The following is a 26,192-nucleotide window of genomic DNA, read 5'->3' as shown; positions in this document are numbered from 1 at the left end:
ACTCCCAGCCTCTTTCACCTATGATCTGAACCCTCACAGTGCCTTCTCTCACTCCCCATTATTTTCTATCCTTTAATTCATTCTGTTGATGTATGCTTTTGCACATCTGATGTTGTTTTGCACATTGTCTATTGTTGTTTTGTACATTGCCTGTTGTCTCTGTCTTTCTTTTCTTATACAATTGTATTGTTGTTTTTTTGTACAGAGAGCTATCTAAATAGCATTTTGTTATACCATATACCTGTATATGAGTATAATGACAATAAACTTGAACTTGAAGTTGAACTAATTTTTTCTTCTGTGACAGCTTTAACATTAAACAATGGATGAATCTCTTTGAGCACCTCCTAGTTTGTAATATTTTAAGGGGTTTTACCGTGTCCCATGTACATATGTAGTGTCATTAACAAAAGTAATAAAAGCATGAAAAAAACATGGAGGAAATATGCATTTGTGTAAAATAAATATCAACAGTCAGTGAACATATACTGTACAATCAATTTAATTCCAAAACTCTGAATGAAGAAGGATAATTAATAGTATCAATAAGATGTCATTTCTTCCCCAGGTTTTCTTGTTTTAATAGTTCTTCCAGTCCTTCCTTGAGCTGTTATCGTCCTTTTTGCTGTAGTGTAGTGAAAAAACAGACATTTTTCCTCATTTAACACATAGAAAAATATCCCATAACTGACTGTATGTATCATTAGGTACACTACTATCCAAAGCAGTTTCAATGAGTTTGTATGTTCTCCCCGTGTTGGAGTGGGTTTATTCCAGGTGCTCAGGATTCCAAAGACATACTGGTTGATAAATTGGCTTCTGGGAAATTGGCTCGTGTGAGTGCTTGTATCTGTGTGTGCTCTTCAACGCACTGCTGTCCTGTCCATGATGTATCCTGCCTTGTGCCCATTGCTTGCTGGGACAGGCTCCAGCTCTCCTGTGACCCTGTATTGGATAAATCAATTAGAAAGTGAGTGGATGTTTTGATTTTTGATTGAATATTAGTTATGGGATTTTTTCTATAGAGCACATCATTTCAAAAATACTATGTTAAACTACTTTGAACTGGAGAGCCTCCATTCAGGGTCACAGGAAGCCAGCAGACAATGGACGCAAGTCAGGAGTGACAGGGACTGAGTCCACTTCTGAGATGCTATTTAACCTAGACAGCATGTCATTGGACCATAGGAGGAAACTGAATCGCCATTGAAAGCAAAAACTCTAAGGGTGCAAGAACTGTTAAACAGCAATTCTAACAAGCAAAACTCAGCAATCACCTTGAAATGGTTGCTCAGTGGAAAATCTCATTCATCAAATAAAAAACTCATGGAGGCAAACTCCACTCTGCACTGCACTGAAAGTTATTTCCAGTCATTACAGGAAAGCCCAGTGTCACGTTACTTCTGACTAACAGCAACTTAGAAAATTCCAGGCTCGTGGTAACTGTGGGTTTGAGGCAAGTTTCACCACTTGTTTCCTGTAAATGCCTTCGCAATTGTATGAATAGCATCTCTCAGTCCAAAGATGGTATTTGACCAAAACCCAAATATTTTATTCTGTTATTAAGTGTTAGGTAAACAATTGGAATTATCACACGACCTATAAAAGTGGGTGTTTCAGGAAATAATATTTATTTCTATACCAGAAATTGCATTCACTAACACAAAGTACTATTTGACTAATCAATATCGGTGGTTAGTCAGGAAATTTTTACAACTGATCTCCTCACTTAATAATGCCACAAGCTTTTCCTTGGGGATTCACCTTTTTAACATTAAAATTAATGCTAACAATTATGAAACCATTGACAATACAAGTCATTGTGAAGTCAGTGCCTGTTGTGCTGCAGGCTCACATCAGTCTCCAAGGTTAATCTGAGACAGTGATTTTGCTGTAGATGAATATGCTGCACAAAATGGCACATTGCCTTTGACTTGAAGCAATTAAGTGTTATTTGAATGGGTTGTTTGTTTCAAGTGATCCATCCATACATTCATTTTCTAACCACTACTGCTTATTCAGGGTCAAAGGGGAGCCAGCAAGCAAATCGTGCAAGGCAGGATTTGCTCTGGACGGGATGCCAGCCCAACAAAAGGGCAGACAGACACACACATCCCCTCACCAGGGACAATTTTTCCTGAAGCCAATTAGCCAACCAGTATGGACTATGGGAGGGAACCCACGCAAACACTGGGCGAACATACACACTCCACACAGATAGTACCCCAGGTCTGTGAACAGAGGAAAGGAGCCCTTGACCCTCAGTGCTCTGAGGCAGCAATGCTAACCACTGCGCCACCATGTCTGGAACGAACATGTATAGACTTCCCATTCAGCACAAAAGCAATCGAACACATTTGTGATGTATTTAACTTTCATTTACTGCAGGCGTCATCGCACCATCTACTGAGCAGCTGATAATCACTCATTTATAACATCAACAACATCAACATCCAGCAAACAGCAGGAAATTAAGAAACTCTTGCTGTGAGTTTGCATCACTTCCTTGTCCCAGCCTTTGTGATGTGTTCTACTATCCCATTGTGAAAAACGATGTGTTTTGAGATGCTGGTATGCATACATGTTGAACATAAATGTCTTCTTAAGGAAAGGAAACTAAAGACAGCTATGCTTTTCCCAGCTTTAGTGTTCAATGTCATTTACTCAGATCTTGCATTCGCCCTCTGTTTGTCTTCATTGGTTCCAGGCAAGACAAAGGCAACAGCTGTCTTCGGGGAAAGTAAGAGAGGCTTCTGAAAGAGTTTTAAGCACAGATACATTTTTATTTCCATGCCAAAAAAACAAAACTGAACAGTGAAACACAAACCAGAGGACACAAAAGGAAATGACATGGAAATGCATTTAAAACTGTGATCAGGAGGCACTACTCTACTTAAAGGGTGGTGGAAGTATGGAACAAGCTACCTGGCTGTGCTACTGAAGTAGATACTGTACCCTGATTTCTTTGAAGGAACTGCAGATCAGATCCTTGTATCAATTAACTACTAACTACCCAATGGACTTGGTGGACCAAATGGCCTCCTCTTGTTTGTAAGCTTTATTATCTTAACTTTGCATTTAAAGTATTAAATGTGCTTTTAAAAGTGTGTACACTGCAGGGTAGGGGGAAGAGAGAGGAACATCTTCTGTATACAGTATATAGGGTCTAGCTATCAAAACAAAATTTGCATTACACTTCATTCCAGCTCTCACAATACCTTTATGATTAATGGTTTATGGTTTTGAATTTTTTCATAATGAAAAAGTGATCTTATCTCTTATATTATCTTAGTATAAGTAACACAGACATTACAGTATAAAATGTGGCCTGATGCAGGTATAGCATTGTAGACATAAACAGTTTACCTAATTAATTTGTAACCACACATATATTTAAATATATTACACGGCATAAACCACACAAAGTCTGATGCCATTCATAACTTGTAGGTTACTTCCTGTAACACTGACACACTTTTGGCAACGTGGAGACGGGCAACTGAAAAGACTTCTCAGAGCACTGAGTAGAGTGGCACTTCTCAGCCAAGGCCTCTTAGCCCAAGCATTGTCACAGTCTGATCCTTATTCAGTCTGGCTAGAAACCCTATCCCTGACATTATTTATAGGATTAAATAAAATGTGGCCTTACAGGCCAACCTGGAACTTCAATGCTTTCCTTCTCTACAAAGGGGACCAGAGGACACAAGTGGAAATTCAGAAAGACTTACAATATTGTCCTGCACTAGAATATAATTTTCCCTAATTGCACCAATAAATATACTGTAATAATTCGTACTACACCACCTTCCAGCTGTTGTTCTTTTTTAAAATGATCCTTAAACTCTTTGACCTTATGGCTTTCATGTTGGGTATTGATCAATTCTGCTGGAATGTGTCTCTGACCAGAGTGCAGGAGGGGTCCTGTAACCTCCGAAACCCTGCTCTGCCAAAACCATTCAGATGTGGGAAGACAATAGCTTCCCCTTCTCCTTGACAAAGCGAGAATGGCTGAAGTGATCCATGTGGCGAGATAGTAGCCATTACTGAGAACAGCTATAGCCAACTTCAGAGTGCAGGAGCCACAATTTCCTAATAACATCGATTCCAAGTTTAATCAAGGAAATATTGCTCTATTTGATATAAATATTGGTCAATAGAGCTCTCTTGCTCTATAGTACTGCATTGCAACCTTGTAGGGCCACAATCTAAAATTGTAATTTCTTTTGCCTCAACAACACCCAAAAAATGAAAAGAAGGCAAAATTGAGAAAACTGTCACTGAACACTTTGAAAATTGAAACACTAAGAGCTTCTGGGTTGTGGATTTAATTTTGCACTGGGGATTTTTTTGTGTGGAGTTTGCATGTTCACGTGCGTGTTCTCTTGGTGCTGCACTTTCCTTAAACCTAGAATGCAAGATCTAATATACAAGATAAAATAAAATGGGGTCATATTGGATATGTGAATGGAGTATATCAAAGTGCTTTGGGACATTCATTTGCATGGGTGTGGGTACATTAAATAAGTAACATTCTTTACATTTGCTAAAGATTATGGACACACCGCAAATTTTAATCTTGCTAGGGATTATTTTCTGTGCAACTGTTTGGTCAATTTAAGAAAATCTTTGAAAACAATTAATGACATCTTTCTTATAAGTTCATGGAACTACACCAAAAAAAGGTGTTAAAGTGTGAGCTGTGCATTTCGCGGTACCATGGTGTTCTTCCACAAGTAATGTCCTTCCACACATTCAGAAAATGCTGATATTGTACTTTCTTTAAAGGCATCAGGAGGTGACACTCATTCTAAACCATAATACAACATAAACGGTGGTGTGTGTCTTCATTAGGGTTATAAACAAAAAAGCTGCGCAGCATTTCAAGCTAATCTGCATGGAAGTTCCTGTGGTTTGACACAAGGCCTGTTCCTTGTACCGGCGATCAGACGAGATGCGTGCTCTTTTCAAAGTTTCTTGTACTGTCGAAACATAAATACTAACAACACAAAGTCAGAACATTTGTGCTTTCATACAAACACACACATACGGGTACATTTATAGCGCACATTTCTTTGTCTATTAGGATTTCCCCCTGTCACCACAGAGCTGGTAGACAAACAGTTACGGAAGTTATTGGTTTTCTCTCATTTAAAAAAAACGATCCATAGATCTCAACTCTTTGGCAGTGACGTAAACCTTGCTCTGAACCTCGCCTCACTTGCAGCAAGGGAAACAGCCACAGAAGAGCTGTTTGCAAGGGTTCTTTTTCTTGTACCTCATAGCTTTCTTAATCTGGGCAGTAGCTTCCCCGAGGTAGTCCTGAGTGTGGCTCACATTGCTTTCAATGTTGTCCAGCATGCTGCCCTGTTCCTCCACCAGCAGGGCCATTTGTAGGAACAGGTCATGGATGTCCCGGATTCGGCTCTCCAGATCCAGGAGCTCCTTGTGGCGGTTCTCGATCTCAGTAAGGGCCGAGCGGGACGTTTTCCCATCGGTCATCAAGTTCTCGGAAAACACATTCCACTTGCCGGTCTCAATCATTTCCTCGATCTGGTCCCCCGTGACCTCTTTGCCCATGATCTCCACCTGCCTCTGGATGCGGGTCTTGCAGTTCTCCCGTTGAGTCATCTCCGCCTCATTGTACTCGAACATGGCGTCCCGAAAGCTGTTGGTGAGGGAGATGTACTGGGAGCGCACCATGCGCACCAGGGCAGCGTGGAGGCCATATTTGTTCTCCAGCTGTTTGCTGAGGGCCTCCATACTTTGCAGGCGCTTGTAAATGCCTTCGCCGCGGGCCTTTATGTCGCGGGCGATAGCGTTGGAGTCCCGCTTGATGCTGCTGATCCGCCGCACAGAGGTGAGGAATCGCGTGTTCTGCTTGCCCAGCCGCTTGACATCGACCTTCAGAAGGCTGATCTCTTGGCGCATGGCCTGCGCCTCCTTGAAGACGTCCTCCATGGTGCTCTCCTCTTCAAACACCACTGCCTGCTCCTCCCCCACATCTTCCGTGAGGCCCTCCTCCGGCTCGGAGGACTTGGACAGCACCTGCAGGTCGCCGAGTCGGTCTCTCATCTTCCTGTAACACAGAGGCCACTGTGTCAGAACCTACACATTCCTGAAAGAGCCTTCGATCGTTTATGCCATTAAAAGTTTGTCCAGCGAGAACTGTGCCTGTAATGGGGCATGGCACAACACATGCTGTTTTAAAGAGAAACATACCAAGCATCTATACTAGAAATAACACACTGAAATTTACAGAAAGATGAAAAATTGCAGGCATGCACTGTACAGTATAAAGACCCAATAGATGAGAATAGTCATCTGTACGCTAACTGGTCCATCTCTATTGCCTGATGTCTTTGAAAATGAACTTCAAAGCCAAAGTTTTGGGATTATAAATAGGCCTACATTCTCTGGTATCCTGTGTTGTCTTTTTTAACCTCTACATATATGCTTGCTGCCTTTTCTTTTTATTTGAAACACTGACTTCCATTTTAAAAACATAATATCTTAAGACAAATGTTGAACGGTGAAGTAAACTTTCCCTCTTGAAGCCTGGCTAAGAAATTGTGCCGAGATAAGTAAAACTGTGAGAATAAAATAAAGTACCTTGATGCCCAATGCTTACATTCCACTCATGGTCAAGGGTCATGTTGATCTGTGATTTGACCTTGCGGCTTTAACATCTTGTTGACCATTATTTTAACTTACTCATTACAGTTATAAACCTTCTCAAAGCACTGTTTCCTACAAAGGGCAAATTTCACAATTTCTTCTTCAGTTGTGCCTGTGCTTTGTGTTTATCCACATCCTTTACTTTAATATTTGCTTTGAACTCTTGCTACACGGCTTGTTGTAGAACAAATGAGTTAGCCATTCATATTTTTTCATCTGTAGGTGAACTTTTACAACTCATATTCATCCAAAACTCACAGTTATATCCAAAACTGGATTATATTTTAGATTATTAATTAATAACTCATTGGCCCCCAAGTGCCATTAATAACATTTGGCTGTCCAGCAAGTTTCATACTGTACAATGTTTTAACTTCAGAGGACAAGAAATCCCATCTGCAAGTTCCAGCAGGTGGGTTACAAGCTTGTGAACAATGTTTATAAGCTTTAAACCATGCGTCTTTATTTCTTAAAGAAATATTCCTTTCTTTCTGAAACCCACCCCGGAATATTTAATTGTTCAGTCTTAATTTAATGGTGAGGATCAAGCACATCTGCAGTTCCTCAGTTCTGCAAAGTTTTGCTGATTACAGAAATTATGAAAGCTCTGTCCCTTTTAACAACCCGGAGAACGAGCTCTCACGTATGAATCTGCTGCACCTTCAGCGGGTTTAGACTCTTATAACTTGCCCCTCTCCCTTTTTTTTTTCCTTAACAGATCCACTGAATAACCGTCTCTTTTGTATTCAACAAGCACACATTTAGTACATCAGTTAGAAAATCCAGACCTGACATGGACAGATTTGATTGAACTCATTACCCCAGTACTTAAACCATTTAATAACATAAATATCGCATAAAGATCTTAGAAAATCAAAACATAATAGTTGATCTTTCCCCAGCTGTACTATGACACCTGCAACAACACACAAGTCCAGTGTCATTGGTACAGTAACCTTATTACTGTACCAATTACTTGTTACTTTACCAATTGTACTGTAATTACTACCAATTACTGTACCACAGTACCAATTACTGTTATATTTCAGCTTCAATGTTCAAACTCAACCTTTAATTTGTGAAACCTACTTGCCAACAGTGGCAAAATTATTTTATATACCATCTTACTCCACATTATATACAGTACTTTGATGCTGTTATAGAATATGCTAGCGATATTTTCCTAAATAGCGAAAATGTGCACTGCAATTGAGGCATATGTGGAATTAATTGTAAGTAAGGTGTCATCAATTGGATGTGATGCTATTACTGAGGTCTTGACTACCTGCCATTAACTCCCATACCCTACATTCAACTAAATCCTACTATACAGTTTGTTTCCACAATGTGGCCTTCCTTAAACTACACCTTAATTCAATTTCTCACTTCTCCACCTGGCATTATACCTGCAGTCCTATACCTCAAAAGTAGAAGAAGTAGACCTCTACCTACTGTATGTGCAGAGCACTATAAGATCAATAGTATTAAAAGCACTATAAAAATGTAGGGGATTACAACTGCTTACAGTAATACTAGGCAAGAAATTGCATTGGTTCATGGTTCAGTTCAAGGGAAAGATCAATGTAACTTATTTTCCCAATGGCCTTCATACTTAATGACGTTTGTTTCACACAGCTTTTCCAATGGGAAACAGACAATCAGCCCAGTCATGGGTTGATTAATCAGAAGACACAGACTTCAGGGAGACAAAGTACTTTCTTAATTCAGATTAACCTGAAAATCTAAAAACATGCAACTACAAGCTCATATGAAATAAGCCTAATATGGAAGCATTTAAATTAAGTGACAATTACACAAATAGATCAGTCAAACATCTCGACACCTCAGCTCGCGATTAAAGGATGTTTTGTCTAGCCTAGACAACAAAAGACGTTCTTTTTCAGAACACCTCTTCTGTCCAGCCCTGTTAGAGGGATGCTATGGTACACACATGTTTGCACTTAATTAATTTAAGGTAGCATAAGGTAGTGTTAGGTCTGATTAGTTAGAGACTTAAGCTCTTTCAACTGTAAATTTAAATGGTAAAGCTGTAAAGTACTGCACACTATCATTTCAACAGAGCACAGCTTTGCTATGGAAATGGAAAAGCACTATTTGAATACAGAAGCTTTGCATGATGTACACTTACAATGCTTTGAAAAAGTATGCACTCTGTTCTGGTGGTGTCCCAGTTTGTGAAATTACAAAATGAAACATACACTTTTAAACTAAATTCTTCACTACCTGAATGCTCAAATGGAAGACTTCTAAGGGAAAGATACACTCCAGTAAATGTCAGTAAACACTAAAGAGAGAACATATGCATAATGTGTTGATTGCATAAAAATTCAGACCCGTGAACTCAGTATTTAGTGGAAGTAACTTTGACAGCACAAAATTTGTAGCCACAAGTTGCTCAGAATAAGACCCTTTTTTGGCAGATATGCTCAAACTCTCACAGGTTGCTTGGCGATTGGTTGCTAATGGACAACAGCTGTCTTTCCATAGATTGTCTGTAAGATTCAATTCAGGACTTGGATTGTGTCTTTCTAGGACATTTATTTTCTTAAGTAACTCTAGGGTGGACTCTTGCACCGTCACCATAGACTTGCACCATCTATGTTCCCATCAGTGCTGACGGCTTTCCCAGTCCCTGCTGATGAGAAGCAGAACTGTAACATAATGCTGCCACCACCACCCTTGACAGCAGAGATGTTGACTAAGATATACACTATTTAGGGTTTGGATCAGATGTAACACTGATCAAAGAGACCAAAAAGTTTCAATTTTGACTTGTAAAAAAAAAACCTTCTGCCATATGTCTGCAGCTGCCTTGTTACAAACCCAACGTGGGATTTGAGGTCTTTTTTCAGCTCCACTCTATCAATGGTTAATCTTTTTAAAATGATTCTAATTCATTTCTGACTCTTAACGCAGTTAAGCACAAATGGCCTTTACTGTCTTCACGCCCCATTGATCGAACTGCAAGAGAAACATTTGCATTACTTTGTTGCAGGATAAACAATTTTTAAAATACAAGTTTCTGTTATTTAAACAATCAAGACCAACATTTACACACAAAAAAATTGAAAGGGAGTTCCCAAGTTAAGACAATCTGATGATCATGCAGGAAGTTATTAGCCAACACTGTACAGAAGTATGTTGGCCACAGCTTCTCCAGGAGCTATATAACAATATTTCTAATTTCTGGATTGGGAATCTTCATTTTCTTCTGGCACAACTAAGATGAACATCAGCTGTGTAATTGGTTTTACTTAAGATGATGACATTTTCTATTTGCCACAAAAAGGTAACAAAAAATGACCAAACATTACATTCTTTCAAAGACTGAGGAACAAAAAGAACCGGTTATGTGGCTGTGATCCTTATTATTTATAATGACAAAGCTTTTAAGTCATCGTCAGTACTTATTTGTGCTTCTGAACATGCGTATGCTTGCAGAATGATAGGAAGCACACCACAGTTACACCAAGGCACAATACAGCAAAAACGCTTGGGCAAAAGAGTTTATTAAGGTTATTATAAATGTCATTTCTGAACCCTTGTTTCAGTATATTTGGTAGCACTGCACAGAGCCCACATGCTAGCTGATTTCTAGATATACACTTAGCACTGCAGTTCAGGCCAGGAATAACTCCGAGTGTAACCATAATCACTGTAATACCAAATGCAACATGTAATCCATTGAATTTCAATGTGCATATTATTAATTATCTACAGTATAATAAGTTTTCATTAATCACTATACCATTAATTGTAGTAAGCTAGAAATAAACCCAAAAGTAAAGATTTGCTGTTCCCATGGGCAGATGCACAACTTTACAAAACGAGTGCTCCTTTCTGGTTGTTCCCTTTGTGCATGTGGGTTGTTTTTAAGTATCGGCTGTGGAAAGAGTCAAGTCAGGTTACGCAACACGATTGACGAAAGGAACTGTTTCTGCAAGTCTTGACAGAAGAATAACTGCCGAATGAATTGACAAGACACAACAGTAAATCTAAGGCAAGAATGGTGCAGAAGACAATTTTAAGAAAATGTTGTGGCTGGTAATTTATTAAAATCATTTGAAAACTACTAACAACCATAATTGCACAATGGACTAATAAGGCTTTGTTTCAAACACTGTATGCAAGTCCAGCCATGTAATCTCCCATAAAGCAGGATGAAGTAAACTGGCATTCTGGACTGAAGAGCACAAGAGAGAAGCATTCACAGACAATTGATCCAAGGATCTTATCCAGCCATTTCTTGAAAGAACTCAGGGTATCGGTTTTACCAACATGGTTGAGTAGCTTGTTCCAGACCCACAACCATTTGTGTAAAGAAGGGCCACCTGTTCTCGGTTTTATGGCCCATAACTAACAGAGAGTGAGAGAAGTGCACTCGTCAGTGTTAAAAAGTCAGCTAAGAGTCCCATCGGGTAAACTCTCACCTCCCTTTAGAAAGTGAAAAGCTGTCTGAATTGGGACGGCTCCAACTGTGTTTCACATTGGTGATGTCATTCGCTAAACCCACTTACTGCTGGCCACAGCTATGAAGATGCCATTTAAATATATGTAAAAATGTAAATATCTTCAGCAACAGTTACAGGACAGTGCAACTCATCTTATAAGATTTTGTCCTGTTTTTTTAACAACTAAGCAGTGTCCGTTTCAAGGATTTCCTAACATACAGTAATGTCATGACAGAGGGAGTCCTGTGTAAACCTACGTTAGGATTAATTCAACATGACGTTGACCATTATCCTGGATTTACTGTACTTTAAACAGATTTGCAAAGTATTTCAAAGAAAACTGTAGCACATTTTAGATAAGAAATTTCTAACTCTTTAAGATTGCTACAGAACACATGCTGTTAGGAATCTACATTATTACAGTTCCTGTGCCTTAATGAAAACAAGCTTTTCACACATAAATAGCACAGTTCTTTCACCAATGTGTGCAGGCCTCATTTTGAAGAGGTGTCAAGTACTTAAGAGCATAGTAATAGCGATGTTACTGACACATCATTGTCACCTCTCTAACTGGTGCAAGGAGGGACTTCTGTAAAACACTGTATGGTCAATCTTTCCGTGAGATAAAACGTGCCGCAAACCAAATGAACACTTCACATTTGCTGCACATTTCTTCAAGTTTTCTCTTCCTGTGCGGGCAGACGATTCAAAGTGCCCTTTAGTCACTAGTCAGCTCTGTTAACGCTGTTCCCAGCCTTGCCAATTTGAATTCCCTTGTCACTAAGAGTGATACCTATGCATGGTCAAGACTTCAACCAGCAATATTAAGAAATGCAAAGCACACCTCCCACTATAACCAAGCTTCCCAATGTCTCCTGTGTTTAACTTAAATCTTAAATTTTAAGATTTTATACTGTCCAAACATTATACAATGTACCAACTGATGTATCAACTATCAATCGTTGTGTAAATCTATCAAATGTATCAACTAGCAATCGTTGCAAACAACACTTATTTCATGTACTGCCTCCGAAGTCCACAAACTATTAATCTCTTTTCAGTAGTTATTTCACAACAACTACAGCTAGGGGTCCTTTTAGAGCAGAGACGTTTAAAACTTCAATATCCTTGCATGAGTTTTTCGATCTATTTAAAAACGTTAATATCAGAGGGGACTAGCAGCAATCGCTTCATAATGTGATTTTAGAATTGTTATTTATATTTAACAAATGTCTTGGCACATCATATAGGAAAGCCTTTTGGAAGAGCACCAATATTAAGCTGAGTTTAAAATAAAACCTATCATTTTTAAACGCATTTTCAGATTTCAAAGCATTCTCAACGGTTTCAGCCAAAAACAACGCGAACACCTGCTGTGAGGAACATCTTGCAATTAGTTTAAAGGGAAGTGATTGTCGACAGCAGTTAATAGACGCTGATTTCCTTCCATATTGAACTACGAAACTCGTTCAAGGCAAATTGCAAGACTTAATTTAAAAGCAGTTTTCAAAAATTATATAATTCAAGTCGCTGTTTAATCAAGAGCACACGTTACAGAAAATAAACACCGAAATTCCAAACAGTACTACTCTGCCCATGTTCATTCCAACGCGAGGACAATAAGGTGACAAAATGGCCAAACGTACTACCATATTAAAAATAACTGCTGTATCAGAAGCAACGACACTTTAATGTCCTGCATAGTCACAAAAAAACTCTCGCGTTCAACACCCTTATATTTGAAGTGTAGTGTAACGTAACGGAAATAGTCTTTGTCAGATTAACTACACAATATTTGTGGCATCAAGTAATGAGGATTTAATCGGAATGTTATACATAGTTACAGTGTCTCCTTTACCAGTATTGCAAAATTAAAACCTCCTTCTCTAGAGTAGAGATGTACTGTATCAACTCCAAAGCAGTTCGTCAGCAACGAATATGGCTATAGCCAAAGAAGAGATTAAACAGCCAGCAAATAGAAAGCGATCACTGGCTAACCATTAATCAATATATCTTATGCATATTTCAAAATAAAACATGTTAATTGCTTAAAATGTAAATAAATACGTACCTTATTTCATATCCTGTAATAGGATCAATAGAGCTTCCTTAAAACAGGGCAGAATGAAAGTTACCGCCGTATCACCATCGTTAGCAGCCTCTACACTGATTCTTAATGACTGTTGCCTGCAGGAACTGCAGTTCAGTGAATTAAGGGTGGAGCTCCAGTTTGTCGAATTTGCTCAATCTTTTCACACAGTGGGTGCAAGTTTAGGGCGGAAAATATGGTTTGTATTCGTTTTTCAGACGATTTTATGATTTACCCCACACTTTCATACACTGTCTGCAAGAACCTGTTCTTCGTTGCACGTAAAACCGGGAGAGGCAAAAAGTAGTGCATCTTCATTAAATTAACACTTGATTTTGTTCGTGAGGTCATATCTGTAGAATCAAGCCAGTCAGATGTTTTACAGCTTTGGTAAACACGAAAATACAATTTGGAGCACGTTGATAAAACTTCGATTAATAAGTCTAGGTAAGCCTAAATAAGATGTTCGCAGTCGCAGAAGTTTTATTCTAGGTTTTCTCCAGAATTGTAGTATTTTTAATGACCCTGGATTAGTGATCCACTTAAATACAAATATCCGAGTTTCAGAACTGCTCTCATTCTGTAAGAGGAAATATAACCAAATGGGCCTCAGGAGAAAGACAAAAAAAGCATTGTGGGATCCTTGGGTACATTGTCATTCCCGACGGTATCTGTTCATCATAATTCGTCGGAAATAAGGGAGAAAACTGCTAAAATATTGCTGGGAACAATACACTTAAGTAGAGGAATGAGTGCAGAAACAGGTAAACAGAAATGTAAGCAAGCAAGTAGATTCTGGAATAAAGGATAAAGGATGATTTAGCAGCTGTAATTACCAGCTTAGTTGCAATGAAAACCCCTCAAGGTAATGCAGGGTCCTTGTCCTGAGACTGATACAGGTTACAGTAACTACAGTAGCTGGATTCTCCTGCATTACCAAACAAAGTATTAATCCCTTTAAAAACATACTGCAGGATGTGCCTTTTCATAGCGTGGAAATTTCATTCAGAAATCAATGTCCTTCCAGTGCTTGAACTAGTGACAGTGGAAGTCTTGGTGACAGAGCTCTAATTTGGTAGCATTAGCTGTGTCATCACAAGCTGGTTTTGTGCTGAATAAAAAAAAAAGACAAAAACACAAGCAAAGTTATAATGGATGTGATTTTTAGGTGTAATTATTAATAATTTCTTACACTTATATGGTGCTTTTCTGGACACTCCACTCAAAGCATTTTACAAGTATTGGGGACTCCCCTCCACCACCAATGTGCAGGCCCACCTGGATGATGCAACAGCAGCCATAGTGCATCAGAACGCTCACCACACACCAGCTATCATGGGGAAGAGAACAGAGTGAAGAAACCAGTTCATAGATGGAGATTATTAGGAGGCCATGATTGCTAAAGGCCGATGGGAAATTTGGCCAGGACACCAGGGTAACACCCCGACTCTTTTCAAGAAACTCCCTGGGATTTTTAATGACCACAGAGAGTCAGGACCTCAGTTTTATGTCTCATCTGAAGGACAGTGCCTTTTTACAGTATGGTGTCCCTGTCATTATACTGGGGCATTAGGACCCACACAGGCAGCAGGGTGAGCTCCCCCTACTGGATACTCTAACACCTCTTCCAGCAGCACCCTTAGTTTTTCCCAGGAGGTCTCCCATCCAGGTACTGACTAGGCTCACACCTATTGAGCTTCAGGGGGTGCCAGTTGTGATATAGCTGCTATCGTAATGAATTCAGTTTTTCTTCTGTGAAGTGTGCATATACCATTTTCTCTTTCACAAAATGTGCTGTTTCAGCCTTTGTACAGTAACATCTTTGAGAATCTCCAAAAAAGGCCATTGTTATTTCTTGTGGTTCCAAGGTGCTTTGAAGCAGCAACAAATTCAACCTACAGTATACCTTCAATGATGATGATATAAAATCACACAGAATTTTTGCTTTTTCATTTTGTCATTCTCAAGACTTTGGAGTATGAAAAAATTAAGAGATGTACAAAATATAATTCTTAGTTCTATACTGTAGCATTAATTACATTGAAGTGATTTTAATAATGTCATTTCCTACAACTGGTATCTGACACTGTCTCTTTCTGTATAGTTAGAAAGTTTATTTTTTACACATCTGTTTCTCCTTTCTGTTGTACTTTTCAATGGTTAAATTCATGCTAATAACATCGGAAATGTGAACATGTGAAATGTGAATCCTGGGGAAACTCAGTCCAGCATGTCTGATGAGTCACCATACTGACATTCTCTACTTCACTGATCAAATCAACTGCTTAAGTGGTAAAAATAAAAATTGTTTCAAGTGTTTATAAAGTGAAGGGTGAATTAAAATCAATTCTGGTTTGGTAACCAAACCTTGACCGGGAGTATCCTGTCTATTATATAATAAAATATACCTAGCCTCTAGTATACTATGTAATAAAATATATTCTTTTTCATTTACTTTTTTGTTTTGTATTGTTTGGTGCTCTAAATTCCTTAGATATTACTAATCCTAAATTAAAAATAAATTAAATACTACAGTGACAAGGGTGTTAGATGAAAGGAATTATTTTTACATAACTTTTAATTCATATAGTTCTGTAATACTCTTAGGCTGAGCTACAGTATTTTGCATTAAAAACTAAAGGAGGGTGTGTGCAGGATTTTGGTCACACTGACGAAAGATTATCTGTGGATTAAATGGAAAGGACTGCAAATAGATTGTGTTGTTACACTGATCTCTCTGGAAATCTTGCCTTTTAGTCCTGTCACACTCTTTCAAGCTCTTTTAAGCTTAATCAGATTGCACATTGCACAAAATAGCGAAAGGGGTTACAGTAACACCCATGGACCTGTCTTGGCTTGATACGGCCAGCAGCCATGTCACCCTGCAACTTACAATTGGCAACCCACTGAAGCTAAGCAGGTGTGAACCTGGTCAGTACCTGGATGGGAGAACTCCTGGGAAAAACTAAGGTTGGTGCTGGAAGAGGTGTTAGTGGGGCCAGCAGGGGGCGCTCACCCTGTGGTCCATGTGGGTCCTAATGCCCCACTATAGTGATGGGGACACTATACTGTAAGCAGGTGCCGTCCTTCGGATGAGATGTAAAACTGAGGTCCTGACTCTCTGTGGTCATTAAAAATCCCAGGGTGTTTCTCGAAAATAGTAGGGGTGTAACCTTGGTGGCCTGGCCAAATTTCCCATTGGCCCTTACCAATCATGGCCTCCTAACAATCCCCATGTATGAATTGGCTTCATTACTCTGCTCTCCTCCCCACTGATAGCTGATGTGTGGTGAGTGTTTCGGCGCACTGTGGCTGCCGTCGCATCATCCAGGTGGATTCTGCACATTGGTGGTGGTGGAGGGGAGTCTCCATTACCAGTAAAGCGTCCAGAAAAGTCCAGAAAAGCGCTATATAAGTGTAAGCAATTATTATTATTGGCTTGGCCAGAGGTACCTGCTGCAAGGTGAGTACAGAGAAAGATACAGTTTCACAGTATATTTCAGAACAAACTTGATAAGAGCATTTTAAATCCTTGGGACACACAGTGATAAGGACACCCACAAAAACCACAGAAGAACACTTGATATCTTTTGGATGGTTATTGCAAAGCTGTGAAAAAGCTCTTAATGTAAAACCAATACAGTATGATAATTGCTGATTGTACGTGTTTTACAGCTTTTTTTAATTTTATGTTTCAAGGCATGAAGCCTATCTGCAACTTATATACAATATATGCAGTACTCCATCAGAATATGTACAATAGCAACAATCAAAAATCATACAAGATAACAGTATATTACAAATGGAGTTTATAACAAAGGTTTGGGAGGGTTGACAACAGCCAAGTTCAATCAGACTCTGCTGTTAGTAATTTGCAGTCACTGCTGATGCCATTTCCTTGCCTAAATCATTATCAATACTATACGTTATCCCCTTCTCTCCCTCACATCCATCATTTTGCATCCCTCCTGCCCATCTGCATTTCTGCACCTTCCCCTTGGTCACCCCTCACTCTGCATGGGGGTCCCAGCCTCCTCAGCCTGTAGCCAGGGGGTCAGCCCTCAGCCAAGTGGATTAAGCCAAATTTTGGACTGAAACACTCCATAATTCTTTCAGTACACTTAATTCTTGGGTGGTGTTATTCCTAGCAAAAACTTTTAGTATTCTCATTGGCAGCATTTTATGAAACTCACAGGATTACCTTTGAAAAAGGCTGTGCATGGCTTCTTTTTATTAAATCATTTTTAAAGGTTAATTAAGTCAACCTCCCACCACTCAACCACACAAAGAAGTTTCACACTATTTCACACAAAACCTGTATAACAATATGTCAGAGACATATGGTTGATGTCTGTCCTAAGGAGAGTGCACATCCAGTAATGATGTTCTTTTAAAAAACGATTTCTTTTTTCAATATCTTTTCCTATTGGAAACCTGTATCAATTCAAAGAGGAGAAACAACAAGCTCAACACCTGTAAACAATGTAAATGTAGCTATAGCAAACCAGCACATTTCATTATAGGGGTTGTGTTCATTATGTCTTGCTTTTCTGGAAATCTTTTTTTTCCAGAATGTCTTATCTTAAAAGTGGTCCTTCCATTTGTTTTTCATAATTACATAGAACACAACTGAGGAGGTAAAGACAGCTCAGATTTTCCAAGAAAACACAAGGTTACCAAAAAAGGCATTTTAAAATAAAGAGCCCCAAGAATAAAGAATGCAAAATAACTGTTTTCATGTAACATTTGATAGTTCTGGGGCACATAATGATATATTTATATACATATATTCACTTTTGCCATCATGTGTATTATACTGTTTAATTTGATACTCATTTTCTTTCTTTAAAGAATAGGACTTAAGAACATGTTAACTGTTAGAACTGTTACCTCTTGGGAACAAGTTAACTTTTAGAACCATGAATTGAAGAAAGCCAAAATGGCAAAAAATCATCCAAAATCATCTCACTTCATGCAAGGAAAACAGCCGCAGCAAATCCTTTTGAACGGATTGTTATTGTTATATTTCTTGGCTGCATTGAGCTTGGTTAAGACCTCCCCAATGGCTGAGTCGGTCTTGTGGACATTGGCTTCAATGCTGGTCTGCATGGCGCCCTGTTCCTCTGCCAGCATGGCCACGTCCAAGAACAGCTCATGGACGCTCTTAATTCTCTGCTCCAAGTCCATAAGCTCCTTGTGACGGTTTTCAATCTCGTTGAAGGCAGAACGGGCTGTCTTCCCCTCCACGAGCACGTTATCCGTGAACACGCTCAACTTTCCACTCTCCAGCATTTCTTCAATCTCTTCTCCAGTGACTTCCTTGCCAATGACTTCCAACTGCCTTTGCAAGATGTTTTTGCACTTCTCTTTGTGCGTCATCTCGGCCTCATTGTAATCGAATATAACGTCTCGAAAGGAGTTGCTCAGGGAGGCATACTGGGTCCTGGAGATACGCGCTGTAGCTGAGTTGGCGCCATACTTGGCCTCCAGCTCCTTGCTATGAGCTTCCATTTTCTGGAGCTTTGTTAAGACATCTTGTCCCCGGTTCTTGATGTCAGAAGCAATGGCATTGCATTTGTCCAAGGATTCGGTCGACACATTAGTCAGCATTTGGGCATGTTGCTTGTTCAGTTTCATGACGTCCTCCCTGATGAGCTGAATTTCTTTCCGAACATCCTGCACCTCCAAGAGCACTTCGTTCAAGGCCTGCTCAGTGTCAGGTACCTCCTTCTTTTCCTCACTACTGCAGGATTCCTTCGCTTCAGGGGGCTGCTTGACCAGATTCTTCATGTCACCGATTCGGTCTCTCATCTTCCCTGGAACAGAGAGGACAGCTGGTTGGTAGACCCATTCCTTGTAGTAAAAAGGTAAATATTTTCTTAGTTTAGTGACGCCTAACGCAGTTGCAACATGTTTTGGTAAAAACTAAGAGGATGTACAACCATAAAATGAACTAAATAAGCCAGATCCCAAGAGAAGCAGGAACTGTATTGTGGAGAAAATGGTTTGTACAGTGAAAGACAATAGGTATTGAACCTGCACTTCTTTATAGTAAAACTGTAAAGCAAGCAATCATGGAGTGAGCAATGATTGCGTTCAATATATTTACCTGTTAGTATGCGTGCAGTAAGTATGACCCTTGTTTGACAGGACCATTCATTTTGTGTTAAAAAGAAAGGCTATTGCAAAAATCTGCAAAACCTGCAAAAATCTAGCAATGCTTTGTACTTACAACATATGAAAAAAAAGAGTACACTTCACACTTATTCAAGAAAAACAAAGTAAATAATGGATTTTGGACAATATTGATTTTGTTTACAATAAAGGTTTTGTTTGCCATTGTATGTTCAAAGCACAGTTTTGTAAAAGGAAAGCAAGCTTTGCAACTTTAGAACACTAAAAATAGTAATTATAATTATGGAAAAAGCGTACATTACAAAGTAACGTGACAAAAGGATTCTTTTTTATGAATATGGCATTATATCGTACCACTACTTTGACAAGGACATTTATTCCATTTCACAGGCTCTATAAAAAATATTTTGTTACAGAGTGTAAAACCTAATGGTGTGCGGTGTTACAGGGAAACTGGGTTCTTTATATAGAATTCACTGTTTTTTGTAAGCTTCCAGTATTTTGCATTAGAAATGTAAAAAGTGAAAACTGAATAATGTCTTCTTTGAAAACAATATTAAGCTTTCACATCTCAGACATATTTTTTAAAAAACTATTTAAACACATTTTGTTGTTAATCCTATAGATCAGCCTCATGACATAATGGGCCTCATAAATGGGATTTATGCGAAGCCAAGATTTAGCTGAAGAGAATAAGCCTCTTTTTCCCCACTGATAATAAGAGAACAATACTTGAAAAACTAAACCTTTTTTTACACTTTCATGGATTGTGAATGTAATGGCTTCTCAGAAGGTTTCACTACTTTGAAACAATAATCAAGTTATTGGCATGCAAGCCCACGGTGCTTGGTATCTGTATTTCCCCAAAATATCATAACAAAGCATCATTGTTTGATTCCCTGAGCTTATGTGAACCTGGTGCTGCAGAGTTGACTTCAGCAGACCTGAACACTGGTTGGGTGGTAAAGTTAGTCCATAGTCTGTCCTACCACTGACCGTGGCAGCACCTTCAGAAGAGCACATCGTTGTCTTGGATTGGACAACAAACCTAAAAGACAAGTTGATAAATAGCAAACTGAACTGTGTTCTATGTTACTGTTTCATTTGTTCGGTTTTTAGAAGTCTGAGTCATTTCTTGGTTGCTCTGTGAGGTCTGTATTGGGTCTGATAAAGATGTGAGATAATCACTTCTGCCTCTAGGGAAGAGTTAAATTGGCACACTTGCAGAGGGGCAGTGTGGAGTAAAGGTTAGGGTTTAGGAATCATGACATGGAACGATATGGGTTCAAATCCTGGTTGGCACAATTCTGTTGTGCCCCTGGACAATGTACTGTACTTCACTCATAGCGCTTGAGTAAAATTCCGCACTGTATAAATGGGTACCAGTATAAATCACTTTGAATAAAAGCTTGAGTCAAGTAAATGAAGGTACAATTTCAGGAATGCAAACAATCCGATAGGACTGAGAAAGATATACTGTAGTTCAGATCTGAGCAGATGTGTGGGAAGCGGGAACATGGTATTTCAAACAGACCGTGAGAATCTGCGCTTTAAATAGCACAATGGTGCTGTAGCGAGAAGAAGCGAAGCAAGAGAAAGATCTTTGAGATTATATTGATTCATCACGTTCCTCATGTAGATGTTCTGGAGAAATGTGACTGATGAGCCTCACAGCCAGTGATGTGGCCCAGGAGGACAGACTGAGGGATGGACCAACATGGGACTTGTCTTCAGTGGCGATTCTGGTAGCACTGTGTCACCTGACTATCCTCCTAATTGTTGTGTTTGTCTTTTGTGTTCATGTGCCCTCACCTTTCAAGGGCCAGTGCCTCATTTTTTAAAAAAATATTAAGAAAAAAGAACAACTAGTTGTTTGAAAATCTGAACTTCTGGCACCTTTCTGAAACACTGAGGGTACTCATCTATGTTCACAGGAAGCAATGGTGGACAACCCTTTATAAAATGGTATTTACAGTATTTAGAAGTGTAGAATTTGAAACAAGAAAAGTATTGTTAAGCATGTGGACTGTACTCAAACTACACCTGGAAAACTGTGCTTGGTTCTGTTCATCATGCCATAAGAAAAGCATGGTGCCTTAGGTGATAGCCTGTCGTATTTGCACTGATTAAGATTGCTGAATCATTTATGCTTGGAATAGAGAAAATTGTTCTCTTTGTTCACATAATCAATTTTGAAAAGCATTGACAAAGTCAAGCCAGGGGACTGCTTAAAAATCTGGAGACATTTATTTACACCAAGCATCCTGGGAGTTTGGAACAAACGTCTTAGTTATCTTGTTGAAACTGACAGTGTGGGAAACTTGAAAAACAGCTTGAATTTCTGGATAATTAAGTTACAGTACTAGTAGCCCTGTGTGCAAAGGTGGCGGAACTTCCTCCTCTCATTTTAACTTCTGTTCTTTCAGCCTACAAGCTGATTTATTTCGGAAAGTCCCTGTTTACTCTTAATTGCAGCCTACCTGCTTCTTGTGCCTCAATATCTTTTTGAATTATCCCTTCTTTAATGTCACAGAAAGGACATTTTTGTGGCTTCTGCCAAAACTGCTGTTAAAAGGAAAACAAATCTTCATTAACATGAAAACAAGGCACGCTTTATAACACTCCTTGCACTTTGGCTTAAAGTCATCATGACTGAGTTTGGAAACGCAACACTGACCCATCAGGTTTTACCTCATCAACTGCAATATACTGTATTATTTAAAATGAAACCCAGTAATCTGCAAAATATCTCAACTATATTTTGTTCCTGAAAGTACATGAAATCCCTTCAACAAGACACGATTAGAATTCCTTGTACAGTATAGGTGAAAACCTAACCAAGAAATAAAAGCATCCTTCATCATTAATACTAATAACTGCAGTGTTTCAATTTTAAATTAAGGTAAGTGCAAAAAAACCCCAACAACATGTAACTTATTGAACCAGAAACACAAAAGATAGATACTGAATGAATGGATGAATTAGCCAAAATTCTGAAAAATAAAATTGAGAGGCATTTAATTATGCATTTCCTGTCATGGCATTATCAAAGTTATCTTATCTATTTTCCATTAAAGGCGAGATAAAACAATGCTTAGACCAGCCTCTGTGGCTCTAATGAAATATAGTTCACACAGTAAATTAACCTTTACCGTGATTTCACTGTTTTTGCAAATTTCACTCTCCCATTTCTAAGATACGATTAAATAAACATTTACAAACGACGACAGTTATCCCACGTGTTTCAGCTAATGTAAGAAAAGACATCACAGGGTCTGAGTGAGATATTAATGTCTCCTGTTTTTCAGCTTCAGAAAGTTGTTTTTGTACGTGAGACACTCTTTGCTTTACCTGTTCTGTGACGTGCAATAAAACAGCACTGCCTTGTAGGCATGTGGCGAGACCAGATTTTTTAAAGAACGTGTTTGTGTTCAGGCATCTCCACAACGCAGTCCTCTTTCGATTGGGGGTAGCCAGTAACATATTTTGAGTCAATGATTTGGAGTCAAAGTCAAAGTTGTGGAGAATGCCCTTTTCGCGTTAAACTTTAATGTGATATACAGTATATACTTATTACAAAAATCCAGCTTCCTGCATTTTCATACTGGAAAAATAACCATTAATTCTCTCAGATACAGAACAAAGTAAATTAATTGTTGTAGAAACATTTGTTTCCCCTTTGTGTTAATTAAATGAAACTTGACTTCAAAAGACTTCCCCTGGTGTTATTCAGATACATTTGGATTGATTTATGGACAGACTGCATTAAAAACAATCTTGAACTGGGTCAGATTTCGAGTCTCCGATTAACGCGATGATTTTTTAGACCCTGTCACCCAAACACCTTACAAAAATATCTGCCTTATCCAGAGGTAGGGTGTACTACACAGTCCTTATCTTAACATTTCATGCATTGGGCTGTTGATCCAATTTGAATGGCATGTAATAAAAATACATGCGGACACAGAGAAAACTTGCAAACTCGAATCCAGGACCCGTAAAGCAACAATAACAGACAAGAAACCGTGCAGAACCAGAAACTCCTGTAATGGATTACACTACTTCATGACACCATCAGAACAGCAGTGTACAGTATATCAACGTAAAACCAATCACCGAAGGCTACCGACACAGGAGTTAAAAAGCAAATGGTCTACCACTATTCTTTTCAGTAAAGGAGTTCTTTTTAAAAAAGACCACGAGTAAAAAATGAAGCAGGCCTGTGGATTTTTGACCATACTTATATCATCTAAATATGCATCCCTCTTTTATATTATATTGTAAATCTACGTGTATTTACAACACGATCACGTTTTTCAACTAGCCGATACTGTCTTGCTGCACACTGTATAATTAAAAAAATGTATTGTTTATAAATGAAGAGTACATGCAGAAGTGCACATAACTGACAAAGGTAAAATAACAAACCTCTTAACACTTGATGAAGAAATTATTTCACGTTACCTAATTTAACGCAGGTACAATCATATCTAATATATAATATAACTAATCTAGGTCTGTGAAAGACAGCCCTCTATCTTCTTCGCAGCAAAGACTCGTTGTTTCACGGACTGCAAAATAAGAATGATACCTTAATTCAAGTGCAGCAATTTAATCAACAGCTTTTCTTCGAAACGAAGTAACGTGAGGGCAGCTGCTGTGACATCTTCTGCAGGGAGTAACTACCTGTGAGCTGTGCGTGTCCCGCGGTTTAAGTCAATGCTACTGTGCTCCTCGGTGGGTGCGGAGAAGAGCTGTTTTTAGATGTGCTTTGTCGCCAAAGTCTCTAGGACTGAGATGTCAGATAACATCCTTCAGGTGAAGTTGTTCTGGAATGAGACTGGATTGGTTATGTAGCCACTCCCAGATGAAAGAAGCACAAGGTGTACATCACGTCTTTGGATGTCTGCGCGCCTAAGAGTTAACTAATTGCTTCGGAATGTTTTGCATTATCGGAATGGTACTTTTTGCTAGGTCAGACCCTTGTGTTTTATTGACTTTTGAGTCTGGCGTTTACCACGACAAACAGCTTAAATGTTTTCTTTCTTTATTAACTATAATGGCGAAGCTGACGATAAAAATCTTGAAATTAACAACAATTACTTTGACATTTTTTTCTCTTAAAGGGTTATAAACCAAATGCTCAGTTTCTGTGTGTCTATGGTTGCTCCTTGGTTCTGCGAGCTAATAATCGTGGATTTAAAACACATTTTTAAAATCTCTTTCAAACATTAATTCAATGTGTTACACAACGGCTCAGCCGTATGCATTATGGCAACACCTGTAAGACCTACTGTACAGTACTTTGAGGATCTTGTTAAGTGATTCAGGTCTTTAACTTTGCTTCCAAAGTACAAATATTTACCAGTTTAGAAAGTAATGTCCATCTTGACATACAGTACTGAATTTTCTGCTCCAGTGATTATTGCTGCACAAAAGAATTTCCTGTAAAAGATAAGAAGGGAATAAATTCAACTGAAATGTCAATACACCTCCCTATCACAGACGACATCAAGACAGGAGTACTTGTCTCAACCACTAACCCTATTCGCAACATCTTTGTGAACCATTGCTCTTCAAAAATATTGGGACAGCAAAATCAAACTTTTTGCTTTGCAGTCATATGGTACTGTATTTGTGATCATGAGTTTAATATGGATAATAAGTACAATCATTCTTTTGCATTTGTACAATTCCATACATATATTTCTTCATCCATGCATCCCTTTTCTAACTGATCGATCCAATACAGGGCCACAGGGGAGCCTTTGTTAGAAAGCAAAGGACACAACAAGGAAGATACATCCTGGAATCAAAGCCTGTCCATCACAGGGCACACACACACTTACAACTGGGGCTAATCTTCCCAGAAGGCAGATACACACCAGTAAGTCCTTGGACAGTGGGAGGAAACTGGAGCACCTTGAGGAAACCCACATAAACATGGGGAGACATAGAAACTCCATACAGTTGGCACAGCCAGGAGCTGAACCCAGGGCTCCAGGACTGCAAGGCAGCAATGCAAACCACTGCCGTGCTGCCCACATTTGATCACATTAGAAGCAAAATGTACTTTGTGTCCAACACAATGATTACAAGTGATAAGTGTTGGGACACATTCACTTTAAGTCAATTTCACAGTGTAAAGGCCAGAGGCATAAGCTTTTGAGGCCAGAACTGAATGAAATCAACAACCCTTTACGCTGACCAAAACCTTTTGTGTAATCATTGGGGATGCTATGCCGCAGTCACTGTTGGTTGATTTTGTTATCACAATACTTTTTGTGGTCACAGTATGTGGAGACCCAGGTTCTATTATAAGAGACTGTTATCTGAATTGTTTTGCAATGCTGTTTTGGTCAATAACTCCTCCTCTACATTTGAAATGTGAAATATATTCTAGAATTTACAGTATGTTCACTTTATTTTGCTATTTAATTTAAACGATTTTTTATATTTCTTAAAATATTTGTGCTTCGTGATATATTTGATGGGTATATTTCCTCCCCACATGTAAAGACACCCCCAAGGCAACAGGCCTGCGTGAACCAAGTCTGGAAACCCTTAGGGCAGGGTGAAGAAAGAACCATGTGACTACAACCTGGTGTGTTGGAGGTGTATCTTCACACCCTGCAGAAAGATTCTTATGCCAAGGTTGTCAATTGAATGTCAAGACAACGATGGATGGGATTGAGCAGAATCCATGGATCATCACCAAGCCACACTTTCACAGGATCCGCTGTCTATCCCAGCAGCACAGGACACATGGCTGCACAGCAGCCCATCACAGGGCACACGTGCACACATGCAGATTCACAGCA

The 26,192-nt window shown here is 39.0% G+C and overlaps 2 protein-coding genes across 4 annotated transcripts; both read right to left on the bottom strand.

Moving 5' to 3' along the window:
* Positions 1-2,762: 2,762 nt before the first annotated feature.
* Positions 2,763-13,576, bottom strand: LOC148839577 (syntaxin-11-like). Its single transcript, XM_088909477.1, has 2 exons — positions 13,219-13,576; positions 2,763-6,076 (listed from the first exon to the last, which is right to left on the bottom strand). The coding sequence occupies exon 2, from the start codon at positions 6,070-6,072 to the stop codon at positions 5,215-5,217; it is 858 nt and encodes a 285-aa protein (XP_088765603.1). The 5' UTR covers positions 6,073-6,076; positions 13,219-13,576; the 3' UTR covers positions 2,763-5,214.
* A 3,157-nt stretch (positions 13,577-16,733) lies between these two features.
* Positions 16,734-24,165, bottom strand: stx11b.1 (syntaxin 11b, tandem duplicate 1). Of its 3 annotated transcripts, none has more exons than XM_088937599.1 (2): positions 23,963-24,165; positions 16,734-19,052 (listed from the first exon to the last, which is right to left on the bottom strand). In XM_088937599.1, the coding sequence occupies exon 2, from the start codon at positions 19,045-19,047 to the stop codon at positions 18,202-18,204; it is 846 nt and encodes a 281-aa protein (XP_088793725.1). In that variant the 5' UTR covers positions 19,048-19,052; positions 23,963-24,165; the 3' UTR covers positions 16,734-18,201. The 3 variants fall into 3 exon arrangements, with proteins under 3 accessions (XP_088793725.1, XP_088793734.1, XP_088793742.1); XM_088937608.1 differs by having other exon boundaries at positions 24,058-24,165; XM_088937616.1 differs by lacking the exon at positions 23,963-24,165 and adding an exon at positions 23,800-23,859.
* Positions 24,166-26,192: the final 2,027 nt, after the last annotated feature.

The sequence above is a fragment of the Atractosteus spatula genome, chromosome 2, assembly GCF_055471065.1.
Source record: "Atractosteus spatula isolate fAtrSpa1 chromosome 2, fAtrSpa1.hap1, whole genome shotgun sequence".
NCBI lineage: Eukaryota > Metazoa > Chordata > Actinopteri > Semionotiformes > Lepisosteidae > Atractosteus > Atractosteus spatula.
The sequence above is the reverse complement of the archived record's forward strand: the minus strand, read 5'-3'. Positions and strand labels throughout refer to the sequence as shown.